This window comes from Xiphophorus hellerii, chromosome 6, assembly GCF_003331165.1.
Source record: "Xiphophorus hellerii strain 12219 chromosome 6, Xiphophorus_hellerii-4.1, whole genome shotgun sequence".
In the NCBI taxonomy this organism is placed as follows: domain Eukaryota; kingdom Metazoa; phylum Chordata; class Actinopteri; order Cyprinodontiformes; family Poeciliidae; genus Xiphophorus; species Xiphophorus hellerii.
In genome coordinates, this window is record NC_045677.1 from 6,502,723 (window position 1) to 6,526,524 (window position 23,802).

The following is a 23,802-nucleotide window of genomic DNA, read 5'->3' on the forward strand; positions in this document are numbered from 1 at the left end:
CCACAGAGTAAGCCTTTACCTTGCAGATAAAAAAAAAACTAAAACAAACAAACAACCCCCGCCCCGCCCCCCCTCCCCCACCAAATCAACGCAGAGATGCACCAATCAGTCAGCTAGAGATCGGAATCTGTCAATTTTCCCCTCAATCTTTTCTGATAAGTAATCAGCATATTACCGTAGTTTAAATGCAAAAAAAGAAACACCAAGAATTCCCATTATATTTTTTTTATGAACACATAAGCTGCATGAACTTTGATGTGTTTTGTAGTTTAACAAAAAGTTGCTAAATCTTATGTACATCAGTAAATGGTATCAGCATAAAAAAAATCTTGGCTGTTGCATCTCCACTTGTATTATTACATTACGTCAGGTTTCTTCTAAGGTGTGGTTGTGTGCTTTACACAACTTTTTGTGAGCAGTGGTGCACATTGATAAGATGTAATGCTGCATTTAATTTGTTCTCTGTCAGAACATGTGACTCATTTTTTTCTGTCTCCTATGGTGTAATCATTGGAAATACATCTAAACCATCAAAATCAGAGTAAGCATTTCAAAAAACCAGAAATTAGCAACGACCTGGAATTTCTCTAGTTATTTATGACTAGCTTGTTGCCAACTTTGGTTGCGTCTTAGCATGGTTAGCCACGCTTCCCTCCCTCTCTTCCTTTTTCCCAGCATGCCATTGTCCACATGCCACTTTCCCACCTACTACTTTTCGCATCTCAGTCACTTAAAGCTCACGAAAGTTTGAATTGAAGAGTCCATCCAACCGGCTAAATGTGGAATTTGAACGTGAAAGCGAATGCACCGTGATACGATGCTAAATGTTGGCGATACGATGCTCCAGCTGTTGGAGATTGCAGACCTTGATGCTGCGATTTGATTTCATATAGCTGCTCTCCCGCTGAGTGTTTTCAGTAAACGTGCGAGCCGGCATCGCTGGCTGAGTGGTCCGGCATGAACTGCTGTGCCTCTCAGCAGTGAGACCAAGAGCTGTGCTCCACAGTGGTAATTATTTTCACTGTGATGCTGTGGAAGACCATAGTTCAACATAATATCACATCTTTTTTTCAGTTTTTTTTTGTTTAACTCCAGTCACCATCGTGACCTTCCTATATAAAACGTAGGGTTGAAAGGATTAATCCAATTTATCGTCATTACTGAAACAATCATCAGCTAATTTAGTAATCATTAATTGTTCACTGGAAAAAAGGCCATTGGCTGAAAAAAAACTAAACATATTGAGAGCGGAAATTAAGCCAAACCTGTACAAAATACACATTTTGCCTTTAAAACAAAAACACTGTTCTCTGTAAACACGTTTTATCCAAAACTACTCAAATTTTTTTTTTTTAAACATTCAACCGGTTCAAATTCGGTAAAGAAATTCGACATTATTTTGTTCTAGGCAATAAATATTTATTTTCTTATTTAAAAAAAAATAGAATTGAACCATTTTTTCCTTTCATTTTTTTTAATGTTTTAATGCTATTGTGTAAAAAAAAAAAAAGACTTAAGTTGTTCAGTAGAAAATCTGCAAAATGTTATTATGTCAGCTTGTTTGTGTTTCCCTTGGACATATTTTGCACAAACAAGCTCTTCAGACAGACCAAGTACCAGTCTGAGAACCACAGATCTGTAATATTCATTTATTAATTCTACTTTTATTTCAATACATAGACAAAATTTTACAATAAACAAGTAATTTGGAAATATTTTTTAAGTGGTCATGACTCTTTTCTTCCTTTTTGTAGAATCGCTGATTTGAATTATTTAACTAATAATGTTTCTGCTAAACAGAAACATGTCACCTACAGCAGGGATGCAGTAGGTGACATGTTTCACAGAACACAGACACCATGACTGTCTGTGTTCTTCTAAGCAGCTGATTTTGGGGGAAACGTCAGTAGTACTCTGTCAGCTAAATAATCAGCAGTACATAGAGGACAGCGCCTCCAGTGATCTGTACTTTAAACAGCTGGAGAAAGCTCTGGTCACTCCAGCAAATTATCGGTTTACGTCACAAGAAAGTGTAACTTTACCCAAGAAGAGCCAGTTCTCAAACCTATCTAAGGAAGTGGAACTCGCAAGTTTAAATGTTTTAAATATATAGAGTATTAATTATCTGTAACTTGTGATATTTATGTAAATGTTAAGCAGCTATTAATATTATAAACTGCATCATGACAAAAATTTCTGTTGTGCATAGACAGCATATAGAGATATTTCAACTTGGTGGGTAAGAAATGCACATTTTCATCAATTTGTTGTCATAACAACTATATAATCTCGTTAGTACTTTCTTAACCTATTTATCAAAATATGATGACACAGTTATGTTCATTTTATTTTCTGTGGATCTTGAAAGCTAGGGGTGTAGCGATACATGTTCTTCCAGTTCCGATACCGATACCACGGCTTGGAGTATTGGCCGATACCGATATTGACCCGATACAATGTCAGCACGAATTATTATTACTGTTTTTGTAACGTGGAATGTTAGAAAAGGCTTGATTCAGTGATGTCACTCAGGTATGAGGTATGAGAGACACTGACACATTTATTATTATCCAATGGGACAGAAGCGCTGCTGGATTGAAATGCTGGGGCAGAATGTTCTATCAGAGATTTTATGCAGGCCGTTATAATCCGATTCACATTTTTTGTTTGATATTGGACCAAGATCCAATATCAATATTGGTTCAAGAAACCCCTATCGAAAATTGTTCACTAGTGCAGTGCTTCTCAGCAGGTGAGCCATGGAATATGAACATGAATCTTTTTTGGTTTCTGTTGAATAATAATCCCTTTAGGGAGATTAGGAACAGTGAGAATCTGTATGCATCTTAACGCGCTTTAAAAAAAAATTATGCTGTGAAGCATGCAAATGGTCAGCCAAAACAGCTTCAGTTAATATTCTCCCCAAAACGACTGGTAATATGTCTGCTGAGCATAATGACTCGAGCCTCCTGTTGTGAGTCAGTGATGTTGAAGCCTAGAGCTGAAATCTGCTCATCTAATTTCAAATAGTTCTTCATCCTCCTGCATATAGGCCATTTAAAAAGCACTCATACTGTCAGATCATCAGCTTAAATAGCAGCGCTGCACAAAAACAAACAGCCACGCTGTGATATGGAGATCATTTGTGTGATGCTGCAGAACTGGGAGTTTTATTCTTAGATCAGATATTTGCAAAAAAAAAAAAAAAAAAAGAAATCCATTTTAGAGGAACTGTCAAACTGTCACCCATAAAAACTGGTAAGAATAAAGCAGATTTTAAATTCGTTTGAGTCTTTTTGTTGTTTCTGGGTTACAGATAGGTCAGTGTGGGATAAAGGAAAGAAACACTATTCGTTCCACCATTCCAATTCTACTCTGCATATTGAACTCGTTGTCTCAGTTTGGGACTTTGTTGGACAAATTGTAGTCAGTCACTTCAACTTTAAAGTAGGTTAGAGGAATACATTTCTAGACATGGTCCAGTTATGTGTTTAAAGGTTACGGTCATTTCTAAAGAGGATTTTTTTTTTTCCCGTTCATTTTGTGTTGATGTCCACAACATTTGTTGAGGTTGGATTACAGCTGCTTCACTTACCTTGAAAGCCGTATCTTGAGACTACATCACGTCCATATTTACCGTGGTCCAATTGCAATATATAAAAGTGGTTGAATTTTCTTTGGTGTTATGCTCAAAGAAAAATAAAATCAGTTCTTTCTATTTGGTTTCTAAACATTAGGCACTCCAACATCCAACGTTTTCCTCCTTAATTTGTTTTTAGGAACTATTACTACAAGCATTTGTAATATAGCCCTCACCCGGTGTAAATGAGAAAATATACAAGCTTATACTTCTGTTTTAAAGAGGCAAAATCCTTATTTGGCTATAAGTTTTATCTTTAATGATGAGCACCGTAAGAATTAATAACTATAAACAGAAAGAATGTTCAATCTTACTTAAATTTCAGAAATTTGCAAATGGCTGCCAACATTTCCAAGTCCAGCATGCTGTGTGACGGACAGCAGTTTGAAGTGATAAAGAGAGAACAGGCCATCTTTGCCTTGATATGTTCAGCTTTCCTGCTCAATGCGATATTTGTTAACTTTAACCTATTCTATGCCTTCCCTGCCTTTAATTTTAAACACCTCAGTAATATCAAAAAGAACTAATTGAGGTTTCTTCCCTTATTGACGACTTCTACTCCAAAGAGTGTCATAATTAGGGCAACCGAAATTTTTAAGTCAAAGAAATAGATTTTTGTGTTAGTGAGCCGGTCATTTACCAATTGCACTCATCAAGCGATTGCTCTGTACATCCCAGCCTTTAGGACATCAAGGTTTTCAGTCTACATTCCAGCTCTGTTCTAACTCTGACAGTCTGGCTTATTTGCTTCCATCCACTTTATAGAAAAGTGATGCATATATTTTAAAAAAAAAATTTCTAAGTCTTCTTAGTTTCACTTGTGAATCGATCACTGATTACTGGCTATTTTTAGTAAGAAAGCTAAAAGAATTTGCGTCGTGGTTCTCAGCTTTCCTCTGAATTTTTGGTTTTAACAAAATCTTTCTGACCCATAAGGGATCATTTTGATTCCCAGTATAACCAGCAGTTTAGTGGCCAGGACAATTTTACCGCATTAAATTGTGTAAAGGTTGCTGTTTAAGTTAATGTTTTGTTAAAATTAAAAGTTTTGTACTCATACTTTACCTTCCACGCACTTCTTCAGGTGCTGGTGTGAGAGTAATTGTAGTTATGTCTGTTTCCTATGCGCATGCAAGGAAAACGTTTAAATATGGACCTTCCATCCAGTGTTTGTGATAATACCCAACCAACAGGGTGTCTGCTGTGTAGCAGGCTGGTAAGCTGGGACTCTGCAGGTAGCAGCAGAGCCTTTCAACAGATATTAGTGCAGCAGGTGGCCTGTCATAGTGGAGGAAGTGGAACAGGAAAACTGCTTGTGCATCATCTTCAACGTCATTTTCAAACGGCTTTCAGCTTACGGGGGTTCTTGATTTTCATCTTTTAAAAGAATGTTTCTTCAAAAAATCTTCTTTCTCCCTTCTTAACACATTGCTATTAAGTCTTTAGGACGCTAATCAGCCTAATTTTTTTTTTGAAGGGCAAAAAGGGACCAAATTAAATAAATAAATAAACCATTAAGTGGTTAATTAAATGTACAATGAGATAAATAAATGGTTAATTAAATGTTTAATTGATAGACAATTTGTTAAATAAGTCCTCCTGCATTTAGCTCTCCGTTACATGAGCCACCATGGTTTTCAAAGGATGAAGCTAATAGTTTAGCATTAACCCTGCCGATGACTCCGACCCGCGACTTCAGTGGGCAGATAAAATTACTTCATGGTGACACTGCAGGAACAGGAGCCGTGAAGTAATTAAATAGTGAATGAATTATCTGCATCTGCTATTATAAGTTTCCATTTTAGCAATTTAATGACAGGTTTAGAATTATAAATTAATTGAATTCCATTAGTAATGTAAATATTCAAATATTTATTTATTTAAATACATTTATTGTAACGATTAATTTGTTTATTTAATTTAAGCATTTAAATTATGTATTTAAATAATTTAAACATTTAAATAGTTTATTTAAATGTATATTTTAATAAATCATTGTATATATTTACTTAATTTTGTCCCATTTAACCCTCCGTACATATGGAGAAAAAGATCAGTGCTAGCCCCGCCTGTCTTATGATCACAGTGCAGGAACAGGAACCATGAAATAATTAAATAGATATTTACCTAATTATCTGCATCGGCTATTATAAGTTTGCATTTTAATGATTTAATGAATGAGATTTAGCACATTAATTTTTTATTAAATAAATGACGCAAGCATGTAATTAAACATTTGTCGGTTACATGATGCAGTTAATTAATGATTTAATTATGTATTTATGTTTAATTTTGTCCCTGTTGACCCTTCATGTATTAGAAGAAACTGAACATGTAATATGATAAGACCATTTATGGAAACGACGGGCTTTGCTGCTGAAATGTGCATTTTCCAAGTGTTAAGCTAGTTTTTAAATGCGGGTCAGCAGCGAGCTGGATGATAAAGTGTGCTGCTGCAGCGAGATTAGATCCACCTCGTAACGAAAGGAGGAGTCCAAGTCATTGTTCCCGCATTTAAGTCTTTGTTCTGATGAAATAGGCACCAAGAAGCAAGTCATGATCAGCCTTGAAAGCTGTTCATAACACCGCCTGTCGTTCTTTAAGCAAAGATTAGGGATAGTGTGGCATTAAAATCGCTGTTGGGGGAATTAGAATTGGGGAATTAGAAAAGCCCTGTGTCATGCGACAGATCTTCAATATTCTTACATAAACCAAACAATAAAATCACATCGCATCAGATTGGGCAATGAACACATCCTTTCTCACATCTAAGTTGACTACTTAAATCTGCTGCTTCGAAGAAGGCCTCCTTATCATCACCCTAATGTATATTTTTCTTCATAGATAAGTCATTCCAAAAATGTTAATATTATATCAAATCAGAAGAGAAATGGTGATAAAACGAAAAGATTGTTTCAAAGCTGAAGTAAGTCCTTTTGGGCTTAGCGGAGTGTGTAGTTCAGACGTCGAAGACTGCATTGATCATATTAACTTTCAGATAATCCTGGAATTCAAAAACACAACTAATGAGTGGGTGAGCTAATTTGCATATTTATGGAATTTTTCTTCCCCTACAGTTTTTTTTTAAAATTTTATTTATTTTTAGGATTTAATAAAGCTACAAATTCCACTGTGACAAACTGCATTTTGATGTGCAAAATTAGATCATTTTTAATTTTTTTTCCAATTGAATACATCTGTGGAATAATTGTAGTCCTGCTTCCTAACCGGACTTGGCATTTCCCCTGTTAGAGAGCCTCTCTGTGTGTGGCTGCATTATCCCTGTTTGGTTTCCAAACTGTAAATATGTCCACTCAATCTCAGTGCTATGCAGAGACATCCAGAAACAGATGGTTTGTGCAGCCAGGCAGAGATTTGGGATCCCGTAAAAAAAAAAAGTTTAAAAGAAATAGGAATGTCCTGGCATTCCTTCATTCTGGGCTTAATTCCCACCATGCACCTGTTCCCACACTGCCAACCTGGCTTACTCTGGAGTTGTGTGGTGAAATTTCCTGGCTTGGGTTATCTTCCTCTAGAGTCTCGCACACTTGCCCTCGCTTCTCCTCGGAGCTTAAAGGGGAGCTTTGCAGTTTGAGAACAGCCGAGACTGAATGGTCCTGTCAGATACCCGCTCTCCACACTCTCAGCTTAAAAAAAACCTGACAGAGTGAAAATTAGAGTACAGCGTTTCCTCCTACCACACCTCCTTTCACTACTTTTTTTACATTTTTTTTTCTAACTTCTGCTTTCTCTTCCTCTCCCTGTCAGGCTCAAGACAAAAAGAAAGCCCTGGAGGAGACCAAAGCCTACACCACGCAGTCTCTGGCCAGCGTTGCCTACCAGATCAATGCCTTAGCTAATAATGTGCTGCAGCTGCTGGACATTCAGGCCTCGCAGCTGCGACGCATGGAGTCCTCCATCAACCACATCTCCCAGGTACAAAGGCCAGATCGACGCTCGGGAGGCTTTAGTTGCGCCTGAGTTGCCTCAGATGATTTCGACACGAACCGTTTCACACGCTGCAGGGTTTCCTCTTCATGTAGTTCAAAATAAAAGCACAAGTAAAGCATATAACATGCATATATATTTGCACACTTATACTATTCATAATCAGAGTTTGACATTTTGAATTGAAACATCACACAACATTAACATTTTCGCCTGCCTGGATGTGAAGCTGGCTGCTGTGCGCTGCGCCTCTTTCAGGAGGGAAGTAAAACTAGAGACTATAGTCGGAAATAGAGGCAGTGAAAAGATGCAAGGAAAGTATCTAAGCAAGGTTAAGTGGATTACATTTTTAGTTAAACTGTGAAAACAATCCCAATGCCATCATATGTTGTATTTGAACGACGGTAGTTAAATTATATAGTTTGGCCTTGATGCCTAATGTTTCACATACGTTTCTGATTTATTTGATCATCAGTGTCATATCGCACACGCGCACCTTGACAGCCTATCACCAAGATTTTAAAAATAATCCCAGAGGAAACACTCCACCGTGTACCAAAATTTTGGGTTGGTTGATGTGGCTGAAAAACGTATCATGATATAAGCATTTCAGAACCGCACAGCATTCTGGGAGATTTACCTATTTACTTTCACTCGGTGGTTACTGCAACCGAGTGAAAGTAAATAGGTAACCGGTGCACCGGTTGCAGTTTTCTGACCGAACGCCGACATTTAAAAAGTCGATTCCCCTGCTGATTCCCATTTTGGCCAATACCAATTTTTTTTTTGTCTGAAATGTCGGTAAATATAGCAAGAAAGTCACAGAGTTGTCAACACTGGGGTGACTGGTGTTCGCTGCAAACGTGTAGATATGACCTGGTGAGCCGGTCTATCAGTGGGAACTCTGTCACAGCAGAGCAGAAGAAGACAGTTGCTGATTTTTAAACGTTTGCGAGATAAATAAGATTGTGTGAAAAGATCGACTTCGTATGTAATTATCGGCCGATCACCGATGTCCCAAAATTAAGTGCCGGTTACATAGCAACAACTTGCTGAGTAACTTGCATAACAGCGGTTGAAGATTTTGCCCGTCTCAAAACTGCCTAAAAATAAAAAAACAACGATCTGGAGTGAAAACTGTGGATAGGAGAGGAAAGGCCACGCCATCATTTCATATATTTAAAACAAAAAACTGATTAATAATGATCAATATCGGCTGATATGAAACATTCTACAGCCCCGGTCTTTCACGATATAAACTGTTATTGTTGTGTTATGGTGTTGTATTACGCATGATTTTAATTTAGAAATTCATTCCAGTCAAGTACAAAGACATGCATTCCACTGATGTTCTCCAGTGTGATAACATTAGAGGAAGTAATAAACTCCTGGAGACAGATATGATGGAGGGCATGCCACACCTCCTCTGTCTGCTCTCTGTCAGTCAGTGAACGTCCCGTGCCCTGCCTCCATGCTTCATTAAGCCCGTCAGGAATGAAGAAAACATCCTGACAGCAGCACTCTCTCTCTCTCTCTGTTTCTGCATTCTCACCTCCCGCGGCCGGATGGAGCGGCGTTAGGTGCGGTCCGACCAAGAACAATGCGCCGCCTTTATCGACCCCTTAAAGAGGCTTAGCGCCCAATCTTGTTTCCCACTTGACATCGCTGCTTCACATTTTATAGCCCTCAGTGCTAACCACAGTGTAACTCTGATCAGCCATCAAGTGCAGAATTCCCTGTCAATACGGTCTGAGGAGTGTAACTTGGACAATTTCACATAATCAGTGGTAATAACTCTTAAAAATGTAGCTTTTTTTTTTACTTCTGCCAATCGACAACATTTTTTTTATCACAATTAATCACTTTGCTTAATAAGCTTGAAATAAAAATATGCACGCAGTTGGGCTTGCCCAAGAACGGTGCTCTGGGCAAGCTCCTCCTTCTGTGCGCACACTCCAACCGATGAAACTGCAAGCAATAATCAGTTTATTATTTTTTTTTTTTTGAAGCAGAAAGTAGGTAATGTAGTCTCCCAGTAATCATCAGCAATTAATGGAAACTCAGTTCACTACTCATGCATACAAGTTGTAGTAAATTTGTTCAGGGGAAAACCGACAGATAAGATCAATTTTATTTTCTATTCATGGGAGCCTCACTCCTTACTGATGCCGCCCTGGGCAACCGCCCATGACTCCAAGCCCGGAGATTCAAAAACTGCTGCTGGATGTGGACTGAATGGCTTCCTTGAAATAACAGCTAAAAACTTATCTTTTTAAATCTGCTTTTGCGTAAATTTGTTTTGTGTATTTGTTGTTTTGTTTGTTGAGGCACTTTGTGATTTCTATCTTTAGAGGGGCTTTACAAATAAAACTTTACTTACTGACTTTTCACACGAAAAAAATTGGTAACGGCCAAAATTAGAAACAACTGCAATCGGTTGTTGCAACCCTAACAATTACAGGTCAATTCTTGAAGAAAACTTTGACTGCATGACAGAAGCTAAGTTTCCATTGACCACAACATTGTGCAAATTGGAATTATGGGAATAAGTTTGATGTAAGTAAATAAACCAACTTTGATAAAAACATTTTTGTGCTAGGATGGGGTAATTTTTCAGCCATAGTGAAGACACTTTTTTTCACATCACACCAGTTTGTATACAGCAGCATTGTAGGCACTTGTAGTGTTAACAAGCTTGTTAACGTGGGATTTTAATTGTGTTTCTTATTTAATAGAAACACTGCAATTGCAAAATTGAGCTTTTTCAACACTAGTGGAATACCGACAAAGTTTTGCGCACGTTTGTACTGGAAGCACAGCTACTGACCCGGATCCAACAAGGACTGCAGTAGTCAAAACATATTTAGGCGTTACAATGTCCCAGTCAAAGTATAGACCTAAATCCAATTGAGAATCTGAGGTGCTCACAGATTAATGAGCTTGAGGTCATACACCCAAAATGCAGTTCAGTTTCTTTTCATTTGCACAATACATTTTTAAACTACATATTTTCCTTTCACTTTCCAATTATTTACTACATTGTGTTGGTCCATCACATAAATTCCCAATAAACTCCCAACTGAAGATCGCGGTTGTTGCATGAGAAAACTGGAAACGCCCCAATGGGTAGGAATAATTATGAATGTCCCCCCCCTCCCTCGTTCGCGCATCTAAAATAGGCATTTCTGGCTTTCGTTCAGCGTTCAAGTGTTTTTTGTGTCTAAGGAATTAAGTTTGAACTTCCAGCTTAGTTCAGCTGAAACGGTTGAAATGAGATTAGAGCGAGAAGGAAGCCAAACGTGGCTTGCCAAGTCCAAGCCTCGTTTAAAAAGCTCACAACAGAGGAGGCTGTGACGGATTAACACAAGGAGCGCTTCGACATCAACACGCCATCTAAAGCTGAGATGTGAATCACTGTTTAGGTTGGATATTTGTGGCTAAAAATATCTTCAATGCAGAGGTAGATAAAACACACACACTCTGGCTGTGTAACACTTTCCCGTGCCTGCTTTTTTATTTATTTTTCTCCATTTTGTTCCCCAGAAACACTTGGTCAATGTCAGGCGATCCAGTCGACCGTTAGCTGAGAAACCTGGGTCCAAAGTAAACCTGTGTGAAAAGGAGAAGCACCGATCGGATACTAATATCTGTATCGGCATCGATATTGTGAAAAAATTCAACATTGGGTATCAGTGAAAATGTTCCCGATGCATAAGCGTTGATCTATCCAGTGTAATTCTATTCTATGCTTTGTGCTCTGAGCGATGTCATAATTCATCATTTATTTTACATTATATTTATAATTCCTTATTGCACTTTCTCAACCATTTGAATGAAGGTTTGTTGCACAATATTTTCTTTTACATTTTTGACCAAGGTAATCAACCTATTGTTTTTGCCAGTTTCAGTTTCTTTATTATTTATTTTACGTCGGCTGTTCTGACCGAACAAATTGAAGTTGTGTTGTTTTAAAACTTTTGACCAAGCTTGTGAAGCTGTCGGTGTAATTAAGTGTGCTGCCCTGGTGCAGAGTTATCAAAAAGATGTCTTAATTCAGTACGTTTACGTCTGTGTTCACAAAATAGAAACGTTTTAGATTAATTCAGCATCGTTTTTCTGTACCAGATTGGTATCAGCCGATGCTAAAGCCTCAAATATCGGTATCAGGAGTGAAAAAGGCGTATCGTTGCGTCCCTAATCTGAATACTACATTCATGACGTTTGAAATCGTCTATCTTGTGTTGGACTTTATCCTCGCCGGTCCAGCCACAACTCAGCATATTTGGCTACTTTGTGGCAATGTGGAATTGTTTTGCCAAAAAGGAGATTTATTAGGCCGAGGTGGGAGATCATCGCCCCTGAACCATCTGCTCTTTGAAACGCGCAGCCGGGACGTCTCTGAGGGCAAAGATTACAAAAGAAAATGAGATGGAGCGAGTGCAGGAAGGGCAGACAGAGTTGTGCCGTCAGCGATTAGGTAACCAGTTATTACGTCTGAAAGTTTGACACAGATCATCGCGCCTGTTCAGGCCTTCAGCAATGGGCGCTCCGAGGAAATGTTGAAATAGAGATGACGGTGCAGCGTTTCAGGATTACCGTGTTTGTTCACGGCTGTGGTAGTAGAGCAAAAGACGCGCGGCGGATGTTTACAGCAGCTGTTGTTGCTGAGAAACGTGTCTGATCTGTGTGCTGGATTTGTTTTAAACCCTATATGTAAATCTCCTTTACTTTCTTCCCTCTTCTTCATTGTTTTTGTTGTTGTTTTTTTGTTGTTGTTTTAATCGCAACATAATGTCAGAATCCTCTGTTTGCCTTATCCCTTTCTGTTCTTCTTCTTGGTTTTTCTCACTTTATCTAATCTTCACCTCAGCTCGCCTGTCGCTGGCAGGAAATGGGCGGCTCTTTTCTCTTACTTCCCAGCTGAAGCTGGGTGTGCAACGTTGGTTTCCTCTCCTAAAAAAGGGCTCAGCTGGTTCTCTATATTTAACTCGCATTCAGCCAGTCAGAGACTCCAAGATCAGGCAAAGGCACTTGACAACACCTAGCAAAAACATCCACTCATTCCTACATACTGGGTAGTACACCGTTATTTATAAACATTTATTACCTGCTACAATCATATCAACTATCTTTTAATAAAAATATTTATATATCTGTACTCAATAAAGAAGCATTCAGTCCTTACCAATTGGATAAATGCAACAGTAAATGTCATTATGTGAACAATTGTATGAAAAGCTAAATCCGTCACTTGATTCAGTATTTCAATGGATTAATAACTCTGTGTAATGATTTTGCACATATGCTCAGATTTAGGCCTGCCACAATAACTAATTTTGCTGAATGATAAATTGTCCCAAAAGTTTTTGCGATAAACAATAATTTTGTTTTGAGACAGTTTTAACACAATATAAAGGTAGTGGCATAATAGTGCGAGAACACGTTCTCAAAAATCAATAAAATTTAAATTCTAACAGATATTTAACACTGAACCGGAAAACACAACAACAACACAACTCAAACAACAAATGAAATGAATTATGAAGTGTCTGTGAACAAAAATTGGATAACTTTTCCATCCAGTTTTAGGTAGAAAGAGAGAGAGAACATTTTTATTCCTCCTAGTCTTCTAAAACAGGAAGGATGCTCTTTGTTGTTCCATAACCTACCTCTACATCTTGACTTAGTCTTATTAAAAAAAGATAGTACGCCAATTATTGTAATTCATCCGAGATATTGATAAAATTTTTAAGATTTCATCAAGGCCAGAGAACGGGGAGCTGTTAGTTTTTACCAGCGGTTCGTTCATTAGCCCCGGGCCCGCTTCAGCTCCACTCGTTTTTCCTCCTGCTCTCCTTAGCCCCGCCCCTCTGCCTCTGAGCATCACTCATCCGTTCCAGTTTCATCTATCATTCATAGATTGAGGGCCAGTTCATACAGGAGACTGCTGTGAGTGATAATGACTTAAGCCTTAGAGGAGAAGTAGGTCATTGGTATTTTCAATTAGTGCTTGTGTGAAGGGCCAAAGGGGATCTTTGTGAAAATTGCATGGGAAAAACAAAATGAATCTCCAGTTTAGTAGTTGGTTGTTTGCTCTTTTTAGTTTTTTTTATTTTTTACTGTGGTTAAAAAAAAGACAAATTCCGAAGACTTCCTTTGTTTTGTTTTTAACGATCTTGATATGAGGTGTAAAGAGCTGTAATATAACCCCTTAAAATGAAAATGCAATAGCTTTAATGAGTTTTTAGCAATGTAATACAGCATTTCTTTATAAAACATCATAATAATGAAAAACAAAAAAGGATTAAAAATAAATAAAATAAGCACAATGAGGGGGTGCAGTGGTGGCACAGGGGTGAAGCACAACCCACATATGGAGGCCTTAGTCCTGGACGCGGCTGTTTCAGATTCGATTCCCGGCCTGGAAATTGTTTCTCAAACATATAGAAATTAGTGGTTCTTGCAAAACTGCAACGGAGACACCTTTTTTGCATCACACGAGTCATGTGATATTACTACTGGCGAAGATGACAAAGAAGACGACAGGAAGTAGAAGGAGAATGGTGTGGCTTTTTTTTTTACTTATGTAAACAAACATACAGACGTGTTCACATGTGATTTTAGTCGCATTTCTTATTTAACGGAAACGCAGCAATTGCTAAATTGTGTTTTTTCAACATTAGCAGAATATCAACTAACTTTTGTGCACATCTGTAAAGGAAAGAGTGTTAAAGTTTAATATGTCAGATGGCTAAATGTGCTGCGTCCCATCAAGGGGGCTTCATCCTCCGTCTCTCTTTTTCAGACGGTGGACATCCACAAGGAGAAGGTGGCGCGTCGAGAAATCGGCATCTTGACCACAAACAAGAACACCTCTCGCACCCACAAGATCATCGCCCCGGCGAACATGGAGCGACCCGTGCGGTACATCCGGAAACCCATCGACTACACGCTGCTGGACGACGTGGGACACGGCGTCAAAGTAAGAGAAGACAGTTAAACAGTTAAACTTCAGACGAAGGCAGACAGAACCAGAGGTTCACTGAGGTGATAAATCAGTCAAGGTACCCCAGATTGGTTGCCACGGGAGATTAAAAGATTTTTTTCAAAGATACAAGAAAGAATCAAAGCAACACTCTGAATATGTTTCCGATGAGAGAATAACATTATAACAAGATATAAAGCTGAAAAAGAGTGGATTTTACATAATACCGCTCCTTTAAAAATATCTAATCAATATCAGAGAAACCCAGAAATGTGATTCTGGAAGAGTCTGGAGTTCTGACATTAAAATGTGTGGGAACTCTGCGTGTCGCCCTTTACCAGTCGATGCTGAGCAGGTTGCTGACTATGGCTGAAAACAGATTCACTAACCAAAGCTCTTTTTTGGGCGGGGGGGTCCGGTAATGTCTGAAGCTAAACGTTGTTTGGTGTGGGGGCGTGTGTGCGTGGGTGTATGTGTGTGAGCAAGGACCGAGACATCTTTGCCAAGTGTTATTCACACATCCACATCCACTGTTGAATCGTGGAAGAAAAGAAATCTCTCAGCCTTCTTCCGTTTCATTTTGGGAGTTTTTTTATATTTCTCCCCATGATCCATCCTCTCCTCTCCCCACTCTCTCCCGTGCGTTTTGTACGTGCTCGTGTGTGTGTGTGTGTGTAACCGGTCATGTGCGTAATGTGTGATTCGGCCTGTGCGTCGTTTTTTCTTCCCCTCCTCCCCTCCCCCTTGGGTCTGTCTCTGTTGAGATAGCGGCTGTCTGCCGATTTTCAAACATCCGCTGATTCAAATTCAAAAGCCACTGTCTCCTCCTGTGAGAGCTGGCTCACACTGAGGCAGATCTGGCATGGCTGGCTATGCAAATCAGGCATCATTCATGGACACAAGAGATGATGGATCTCTGTAGAAATCAGTGCAGATCAGCGGAGCCGGAGGTTGTTGGAGCTCAAAAAAAAAAAAAAAAAGAAATCAAAGATTTAAAGCATTTAATTCAACTACGTTTGGAATTTATTAGGATTTATTTCTCGGTTTTAGCTTCCTATTTGTCTTCTTCTTCTTTTAAAACTCTCTCTGTCTCTCTCCTCCTTCCAGCTATGTGTGTGTGTGGATATGCATTTAAATAGATCCATGTGGACAGAAATACAAATTGCATTCCAGGCCCTACCAAGCCCTTTCTTCCATACACATCTGCAAATAGTTCAGAAGCAATGAAACTCGTCGCTGCCACACAGAAATCTACTGTGCAGCTTATTAGTGCTCCATCCCTTCGACATGTTTTGTTTAAGCTGTGGCGGATTCCCTCGAGGTCCTGAGGCATTACCGTCGTCGTCCTTCTACCTCTTCTTTAATTTCCCCTTCATCAGCCAAAAAAGAGAGCTGGGTATTCAGAGACATTCACACGTAGCGTGTTGACTGAGCTCTTCTCTTCTTCGCCACAATAACCTTAGTGGACATTTCTGAGAGTTACCACAGCGACAGATTTTCTAACAGGTTACAGCCTTCCCATAACCCGGACTGTCTGCTGTTATTTATGACCTCACAGTCTCTCATGGTTCTTGTTCAATAGCAACGCTCGAGACATCAGCAGGCCACGTCAGTCAAACAGTATGTAGAGAACAAGTGGGCTACGAAATTAACATATGCCAATTTTTTAAGAGTAAAAAAACAGGCAGTGTTTTCCCAGAGTATTATAAGCCTGGCAGGAAACCAGGCTTTACTTGCTCTAAGCTTCATTTGTTTATCTGCTACAGGGTTTTTTTTATATACACCAGTAATAATGATAGCAAAGACAGGTTAAAGAGTAAAACGGTTGGAAACGCAACATAGTCTGGTTAGTACGTGAACACATAGGGAGACTGAGATTGGATGTTTTTCATTTCCGTTCTTTTTCCTTTCACTCCTTTCTAAGAAACAGTGTTGTTAACCAAGCTTAATAATAACTTGTTTGTCTCCTCTCTGCCTGCGTGCACTCAGTGGCTTAAAGCCAAGGTAAGAGTTGACTTGGTCTCTTTCTTCTCCTCTGTGTTGAATAGAATAGAAATTAGAGTTTTCATGACAACTAATTTTCAACCCTATTTAAATCAGTAGAGCTATGAATGAGCTCTAGACTTAACTCCTCTTTGCTTCTCTAGCAACACGGGAACAATGCAGCAGGACGAGGAGGAACCCTGTCCAGGACCAACCCGCCTTCACAGAAACCCCCGAGCCCCCCTATGGCTGGCCGGGGAACGCTCGGGTAGGAAGCTACAGCATAATGCTAAATACTTCAAAGTGTCTGCAGGTTTCACCAACTCAGATTTACCTTTCCAGAGGACCAAAGCTGAAATATCTGGGGTCTCTTTGTGGCTGTTGACAGCGACTCTCTTAACCCCTTAGTGCAAACTTTTTTCCCGCACAGATTGCGTGGAGCATCGTGTGGGTTGGTGAAGATGAACGTAGTCAATTTACTGCAATAAATTTACGCTTACGGAAAAAGTGCTAGCCAGCTAGCTAGCAAGCATTAAAAGCTGGTAGCTGGCAGCTTCTACCGCCTTGAGACACAGTGCAGTGAGTGATAATGTCTGCGTCTGGACTCAGACGTTAGCCTGAAAGAAAAGTCCCATTAGTGCAAGACCTGTGATTAATGTATCTTAGGCAAACTTATGTTTTCTTTCATGAATTTAAGCCATTTTAAGGCCTTAATTTTAGATACGTTAATTTAAGAATTTTTAAGATTTTTAAGGATGCACAGACACCCTGTAGAAATATTATTTTCCAATAACTCTTCTAATAGTACATCTGATTACTCTTTGAGCTTTTTATGAAGGTTTTAACCCCTCTTTTGTTTCGATTGTGAACATTTTTCTTTCTCTACATACTGAGGTTGAATTCTGCTCTCTCTCTCTCTCTTTCGCCTGGCTGGTCTGAATCCAGGCGTAACACCCCCTACAAAACCCTGGAGCCCGTGAAGCCTCCGGTGGTGCCTAACGACTACATGACGAGCCCGGCCCGACTGGGGAACCAGCACAGCCCCGCACGCACGGCCTCACTCAACCAGAGACCCAGGACACACAGGTAGCAAACATGAGACCCTCTGTCTAAATCAGGGGTCTGCAACATGCAACTCTGGAGACTTAAACATAAATATATTAAGAAATTCAGGTTTTTACTAGGTTTTTTCCCTGCAGTGTTAGTATTAAATTCTTACAGAGAATGACACTGAGGACTCATTCACACCATACCAGTCCTCTTTAATCGAACGCCAGTTCATTTGCCTAGAAAGTCTGGATCATTTGTTGAGGTGTGAAGGCGCAATCAAACTCTGATGCAAATCAAAAAAAGCGAACTCTAGCCTGCCTGAAAACGTCTGTCTGGGTGTGGTTGAAGTGAATTCTGGTGCAGTTCGAATGCATATGTGAATGCCAAGCTGACCAGAGACCGCTCCAAAAGCAGGAGGCAAACTGTAGCACAGGGCATCTTGGGTAAATACAACCAAAACAAACGTGTGAGCCTAGCGTTAGCGGGAAAAATGGCTTGTGGTTTTTCACCCAAAAAAAAAAAAAAAAAAAAATCCCACAACCACTAAAGTTAAACACCACTCCATTTGTTTACATTTTATGAAGAAGGAAGGCTGCACAGTGGCACAGTTGGTAGCACTGTTGCCTCCCACAGTCCAAAAACATGACTGTCAGGTTAATTGGTCTCTCTAAATTCTCCCTAGGTGTGAGTGTGTGTGTGTGTGTGTGTGTGTGTGCGCGTGGTTGTTGGTCCTGTCTGTCTCTGTGTTGCGACAGACTGGCGACCTGTCCAGGGTGAACCCGCCTCTCGCCCGTAACGTTAGCTGGAGATAGACACCAGCACAAGGGTGGATGAATGGATGGATGGATGGAAGTTGCACTTATGTCTTCTTCTTCTGGGGTTTTTATGTCATTTCCTTCAGTAGTTCTTGATGCAGCACCATCACAGGCGAGGAGGTGGACTGGCTTTTCAAAAGGTTTGATGCCAGTTATATGTATTTACATCTGTTTTTGAAATATATATGTGTAATTTACATCATTTTCCATCCCACAGAAAGATAAAAGATCCTCTTTTTGCTAAATGTCATGTTTTTCTCACTTTTAGAGAAGAAAAAGGGGGGATAAAATGTTGGTTATTAAAAGACAAAGTAAATTATAAGTTGTCCTTTTTCACAACGTCTTGTGACATTTGCGGCTCTGAAAACATTTTATATGGCCGGCCTGAGAGCGGTAAAGCCTCTTCAAGCTGTAAAGGTGTGTGTGGGCTAAACGAACACACACCCAGATGCAATGGCAGACTGTTGTTGGTCCACTGTCAAGCTGCAAAACGCAACTGTGAAACACTTTTTGCATACCGCATGTGAACCTGTTACTATGGCGATGGAATGAATAAATGTTGCGACAGAATGACACACGCCGGAGTAATGACGGCCTGCCAGACCCGGTTGTGTAATTAGGGCCTTCCTGAAGCTTCTTCTGCTGTGTCTGCAGCGGCAGCAGCGGCGGCAGCGGCGGCCGGGAGAACAGCGGCGGCAGCGGGGTCGGGGTCCCCCTCGCCGTTCCCACTCCGTCCCCTCCCAGCATGGGGCAAGGTGGGTGCCGGCAGCTGCAGCTCACTTCGTTTGTCCTCTGTCAAATGGAGAATTCACATGGAATACAGCAGCCGATCGTTTCACCGTTTTAATCCTGGTTACCTCCCTTTTCCCGTCCCGCAGTGGCGGCCTCCGCAGCGTCGGTGCCGCAGGGCCCCGGCTTGGGTCCCATCCCCATGTCCCAGTTCGGCACTATCTCTCGCCAGATCTCCCGTCACAACTCTTCCACCACTTCCTCGGCCTCCATGGTGTCAGCCACAGGGACCTACCGCCGCGCGCCCTCCGTCTCCTCCCAGCAGCCTCACGTCAACGGGGGCCCGGCGTTCCAACAGAACGCAGGTAGGTCAGAACTTTAGGAGGGAAACACTTTAGTATTCTTTCTTGCATTTCAACTGTAAAATCAGAGATTTTTTTACGTTGTTGACTGGGATGAAAATGGTTGAGGAGATTTAAAAGTTATGTTTATCTCTCTAGTTTGTCACATCACAGGCACATTTTTGTCTGGGATTTTATGTCATTGAATGGGAATAAATGCAAAAAATAATAATTAGGGCCCGAACTTTAAGTAACTCCAATGAATTAATAACTGATTTTAATGTGTTAAATACTTTAACGCAAATAATCTTTTTTTTCTTTTCTTTTTGTTTTTAACATACAAAAGTCTCAAGGCAGAACCTTTGCTTTCATTTTTTCTTTTTTCTTCAAAAACAATCTAATGGGACGGTGGAAAAGACTATTGTTATGTTAAAGTTGTGCTTAGCAGAGTTAGCTTATTAGCAAAGCTATTAAAGCCTATAATAGCACCTGAATGCTAAACATGCTAAACATGTAGCAGAACGTTGTAGCACAACGTCCTCATTTCTAAAGGAGTTCTATAAATTATCAGGGGTTCCTGGGTAGAATAACACCTTGGACCAATCTGACAGTTGAATAACAGATTAAAAACAATAAATATCTGTTGTTAAACTTATACTTTTACAAGTGCAAAATTAGCAGAGGGATATCTCAAAAAACTATCTGACTTTTTTCCAAAATGTTCTTTATGTCTGTAGCTGTTTCCCCCCCTAAACTTAAGAAAAAACCTTCTGACTGTATCTCTAGCTGAGGCTTGGTCTCTTAAGTATTGTTCCAGACCGACTGAATTAAAGACAGTGCAATTTTTTTTATTTAAAATGTTTTTTAAGCAGTGTATCATTTTCCTTCCATCTCATAAATATGTGCTACTCTGTGTCAACCTAATACAAAAATACAAAGCTCTCTAGGCTTTATAATACTTATGCAAGACGCTGCAGATGATGAGTCGTGCTAACTCAGGCCTAGGATGCCGAAACCATCCGGTTTCCGTTCTGATTCGTTTCATCATTGCTTCTTACCGCTTTACGTGACAAACCTTTAAATCACCTGGAGGAAACTTACTACTCTTTAGACAAAGTGGGTCTGAAACACAAACGGCCGCCAGACAACGGGGGAAACCCATTCCTTCTTATCCAGGGAGTTGGATTTATTCTCCCCATTCTCCTCTAATGGCTCCTGCCTCCGAGGACGACCATCTTTCTTGGCAGAAAACGCAGAAGGACGAGGCAGCCTCTGTGCCGGTGTAGCGTAACCGGACTAAAAGTGACTCCTGGATCTGCGGCGGTCGGTGGCGATTACAGGAAGCAGCTGACACGTTTGAGCCGCAGACGGACAGCAATAAGGCTTTGGAGCGCAGCGAGACTGCAGACGCCCTTCCATTACATGTGATTTATGAGTCAGAGCTGGCATGTGTCTGCGTGTGACATCATCTTTGAGTGGGGACGGCTGTTTGCCTGTCTGCTTATCGCTTTCTCTCTTTTTTATTTTTATTTTTTGAGACGGTGGGGGTTAAACTGCTTTCTTATACAGGCATGATACAATTTATATTCTTTAAATGACCTGGATTACTTATAAATGCTGTGGCTTTCTGAATGCTTTTCAGTAGGGCTGAAGCGATTAATCGGATTAACCACAATGAATACTTTATTGAAATGATTGTCAATTAATTGATTAATCGTTAACTGCAGAATGCAGACTCAACGAGAGCAATAATTCAACCAAACCTATGCAACAATATCTACATTTTGCACTTAAGATATATATATATATATATATATATAAACTTTGTAACTATGTTCAGGTGCCCCAGTTTTACTTTCACCTCATTCAAATTCTGCACAAAAATATCTTATCTTAAATATCTTTTTGCTCTCCAATTATTAATCTGTTAATCCAAAAATAATCAACAGCTCAGCTGTATTCTGGATTGATTTTTCATATGTTGATGTTAGTAGTATTTTTTTTAGATGCCGATGCATTCTTTGAAAAAAATTATCAATATGTTGTTGCATTTAGGCAATAACATGTTTGTTTGCTATTTAAAGAAGAAATTCAATTATCTGTTTATTTGCAATGAAAAATCTGCAGGAGGTGGAATAAAATTGTTTTATTTTATCCGATTAATCGTCAGAATATTTGACTCTGACGATTAATCAGCTGGTGAGCTTGCGCCGCTGCCATGTGTTTGGGTCTCCGCAGCTCTTTGCTTTCTTTTTACTGTGTCTGAAGCTTTCTGCAGTGTACAGTTTATTTTTTAATAAAAAAAACAGATGCTGATGAGGCATATCCTCAAACTGAGATTAGAAGAAATTCCACTCTAGACCGGAAAACCGAAATGCATTTCGTCCTGCGCATTTTTACCATCTCTGGCTATTTTATTTATTTATTTTTTTGGTAGTCTTTCTTACCACGCTGACTTTCACGCTCTTGTCATGTCCTGTTTCACGTCTCCATCACTCTCCCTGTCCACCTCCGTTCCCTGTCTCTCTCCGTGTCTCTGTCGCTTCCTCTGCTTTCTCGCCTGGGCGTCGCTGCTTCAGTGTCTGTGAATCCTCCGCCTCCTCCCCCCATGGTCCAGCTGACCCCGCAGATCCCCCTGACCGGCTTCGTGGCCAGAATGCAGGAGAGCAGTGAGTACAGCATCACACCCAGCCGCTTGCGAGGACACACACGCTTACACACATCCGGCTTCAGAAGGGCTAGCTTTTACTCGCGCGGCCTAGCAAGGTCGCTGGCGGAGCACCCTCTCTGATGTCTGGGGGGTTGCCATGGTGATGAATCAGCCCGGATCCTCGAATGTCTGTCCATCAAAAGGTGGAAAATGTGACGTGATGGCTTGTCCTGAATTCTCCACCTGTCTGTGTCTGCCTGCTTAGAGTGCAGGAAACATCTGCAGACATTTAATCTGGAAATTTGGAAAAGCCTTACATGGGCGGTAGCCCAGGGCACCAACTTTTAGGGGTGGCCCCAAAGATTTTTTAAGTTAAATTAAATCTTTATTTTTATCAAGTAAAATGTCAGAGGAAAATTAAATACTGAAGAAGAAAACAAAATATATATTACAATAACAATCAAACATAAGACAACAAAATTTCCACACCCAGTTTGACAAAGGAGAGGAAAGAAGACGAAGCTTATGAAATCCTACCCCAAACTGTCTCATCCAAATATGTCCCACATCACACATATTTACACGTCTATGAATGTGTGAATGTGTGTTTTGAAAATATTGTATAAAACTTTATTTAAAACTCCTAGGCCAAAATTATGTGAGTTGTAAGATTTTAGGAATTATTTTTTTAAATAAGAAACAAATCCTAGAATTATTAGAAGATTATGAGGTTACAGTCGATTACTTTGACAACAACAAGGAGTGATTGGCTGGATGACATATTAAACCTACTTGGGTTCATACCTGCAGATGCATAGAGGGATTATTTGTTTGTAAATACGCAACTTGACTGCAGATACTGCATGGGTTGCCATGGCTACCTGCATTTACCTTGCTGTTTTAACATTATCCAGCATGTTGTTGGCATAATACAACTGTTTATCACAGCGAGATAAAATAAGGCATGCCACCAAATTGACATCAGTGGAGGAGAAACGTCTTAAAGAGCCAAACCGCATGTAGGTGAGTGGATAAATGACAAGAAAAAATGGCCGTCATATTTCGCTCACTTGGAACATTAAAGCAGTTTTGTTCACGGTAAGATCACCAGCGCTCAATGGGATGAAAGTGTACATGGTTTCTAAACACATTGCAATTAGATGCAATTTTTTGTTGCTCTGTGCCTAAAGCTCACAATACATTAAATAAAATAAGCTTACCGTATTTGCAAGAATAGATAATAGCAGGCCGTAAGTTAGAATCACGTATTTTAACAAGGGAGCTTCCCTGGAGAGGGAGCTTCAAAGGGTGGGACATTTCAAACAGGCACTACTATCGCTCCGCGTATCATCCTTAAAACTGTTTTATTACAGAAACCTTTGCCAGAAATATACTTAAAGTCTGACTAAATCCGGAGTTTTTACTGCAGGTAATAAAACTGCTGTCCGGGGTCGTTCAATTGTGAACTTAAAACATCGCTGGAGTCAATTGGTCGACCAATAAGAAAAGGGAGGTTGGAACCAAAGAGTTGCTTTAGTACATGAGCAAGACATTGTTTATAAAAACGCATCATGTGAAAACAGATGTGATGTAGACCTACATGCCAGACAAACATATTTTTAGTCAGGATCCTTCACTGCCCTCTACTGGTCAGAGTATTT

General features: G+C 39.9%; 1 protein-coding gene across 5 annotated transcripts in view; it reads left to right on the forward strand.

Annotated features, from left to right (window-relative positions):
• The window catches only part of LOC116722130 (abl interactor 1-like), a 31,862-nt gene that overhangs the window by 1,084 nt on the left and 6,976 nt on the right, over positions 1-23,802 (forward strand). Inside the window, exons 2-9 of one of the 5 annotated variants that reach the window (XM_032566300.1) lie at positions 7,409-7,576; positions 14,394-14,570; positions 16,563-16,577; positions 16,721-16,824; positions 17,502-17,642; positions 19,076-19,180; positions 20,491-20,519; positions 22,026-22,160. In XM_032566300.1, coding sequence (XP_032422191.1) covers positions 7,409-7,576; positions 14,394-14,570; positions 16,563-16,577; positions 16,721-16,824; positions 17,502-17,642; positions 19,076-19,180; positions 20,491-20,519; positions 22,026-22,160 — 874 coding nt within the window. Of the gene's footprint in view, positions 1-7,408; positions 7,577-14,393; positions 14,571-16,562; positions 16,578-16,720; positions 16,825-17,501; positions 17,643-19,075; positions 19,181-19,299; positions 19,516-20,490; positions 20,520-22,025; positions 22,161-23,802 lie in introns of all 5 variants that reach the window. The other 4 variants (XM_032566295.1, XM_032566298.1, XM_032566296.1 and 1 more) reach the window with 4 other exon arrangements.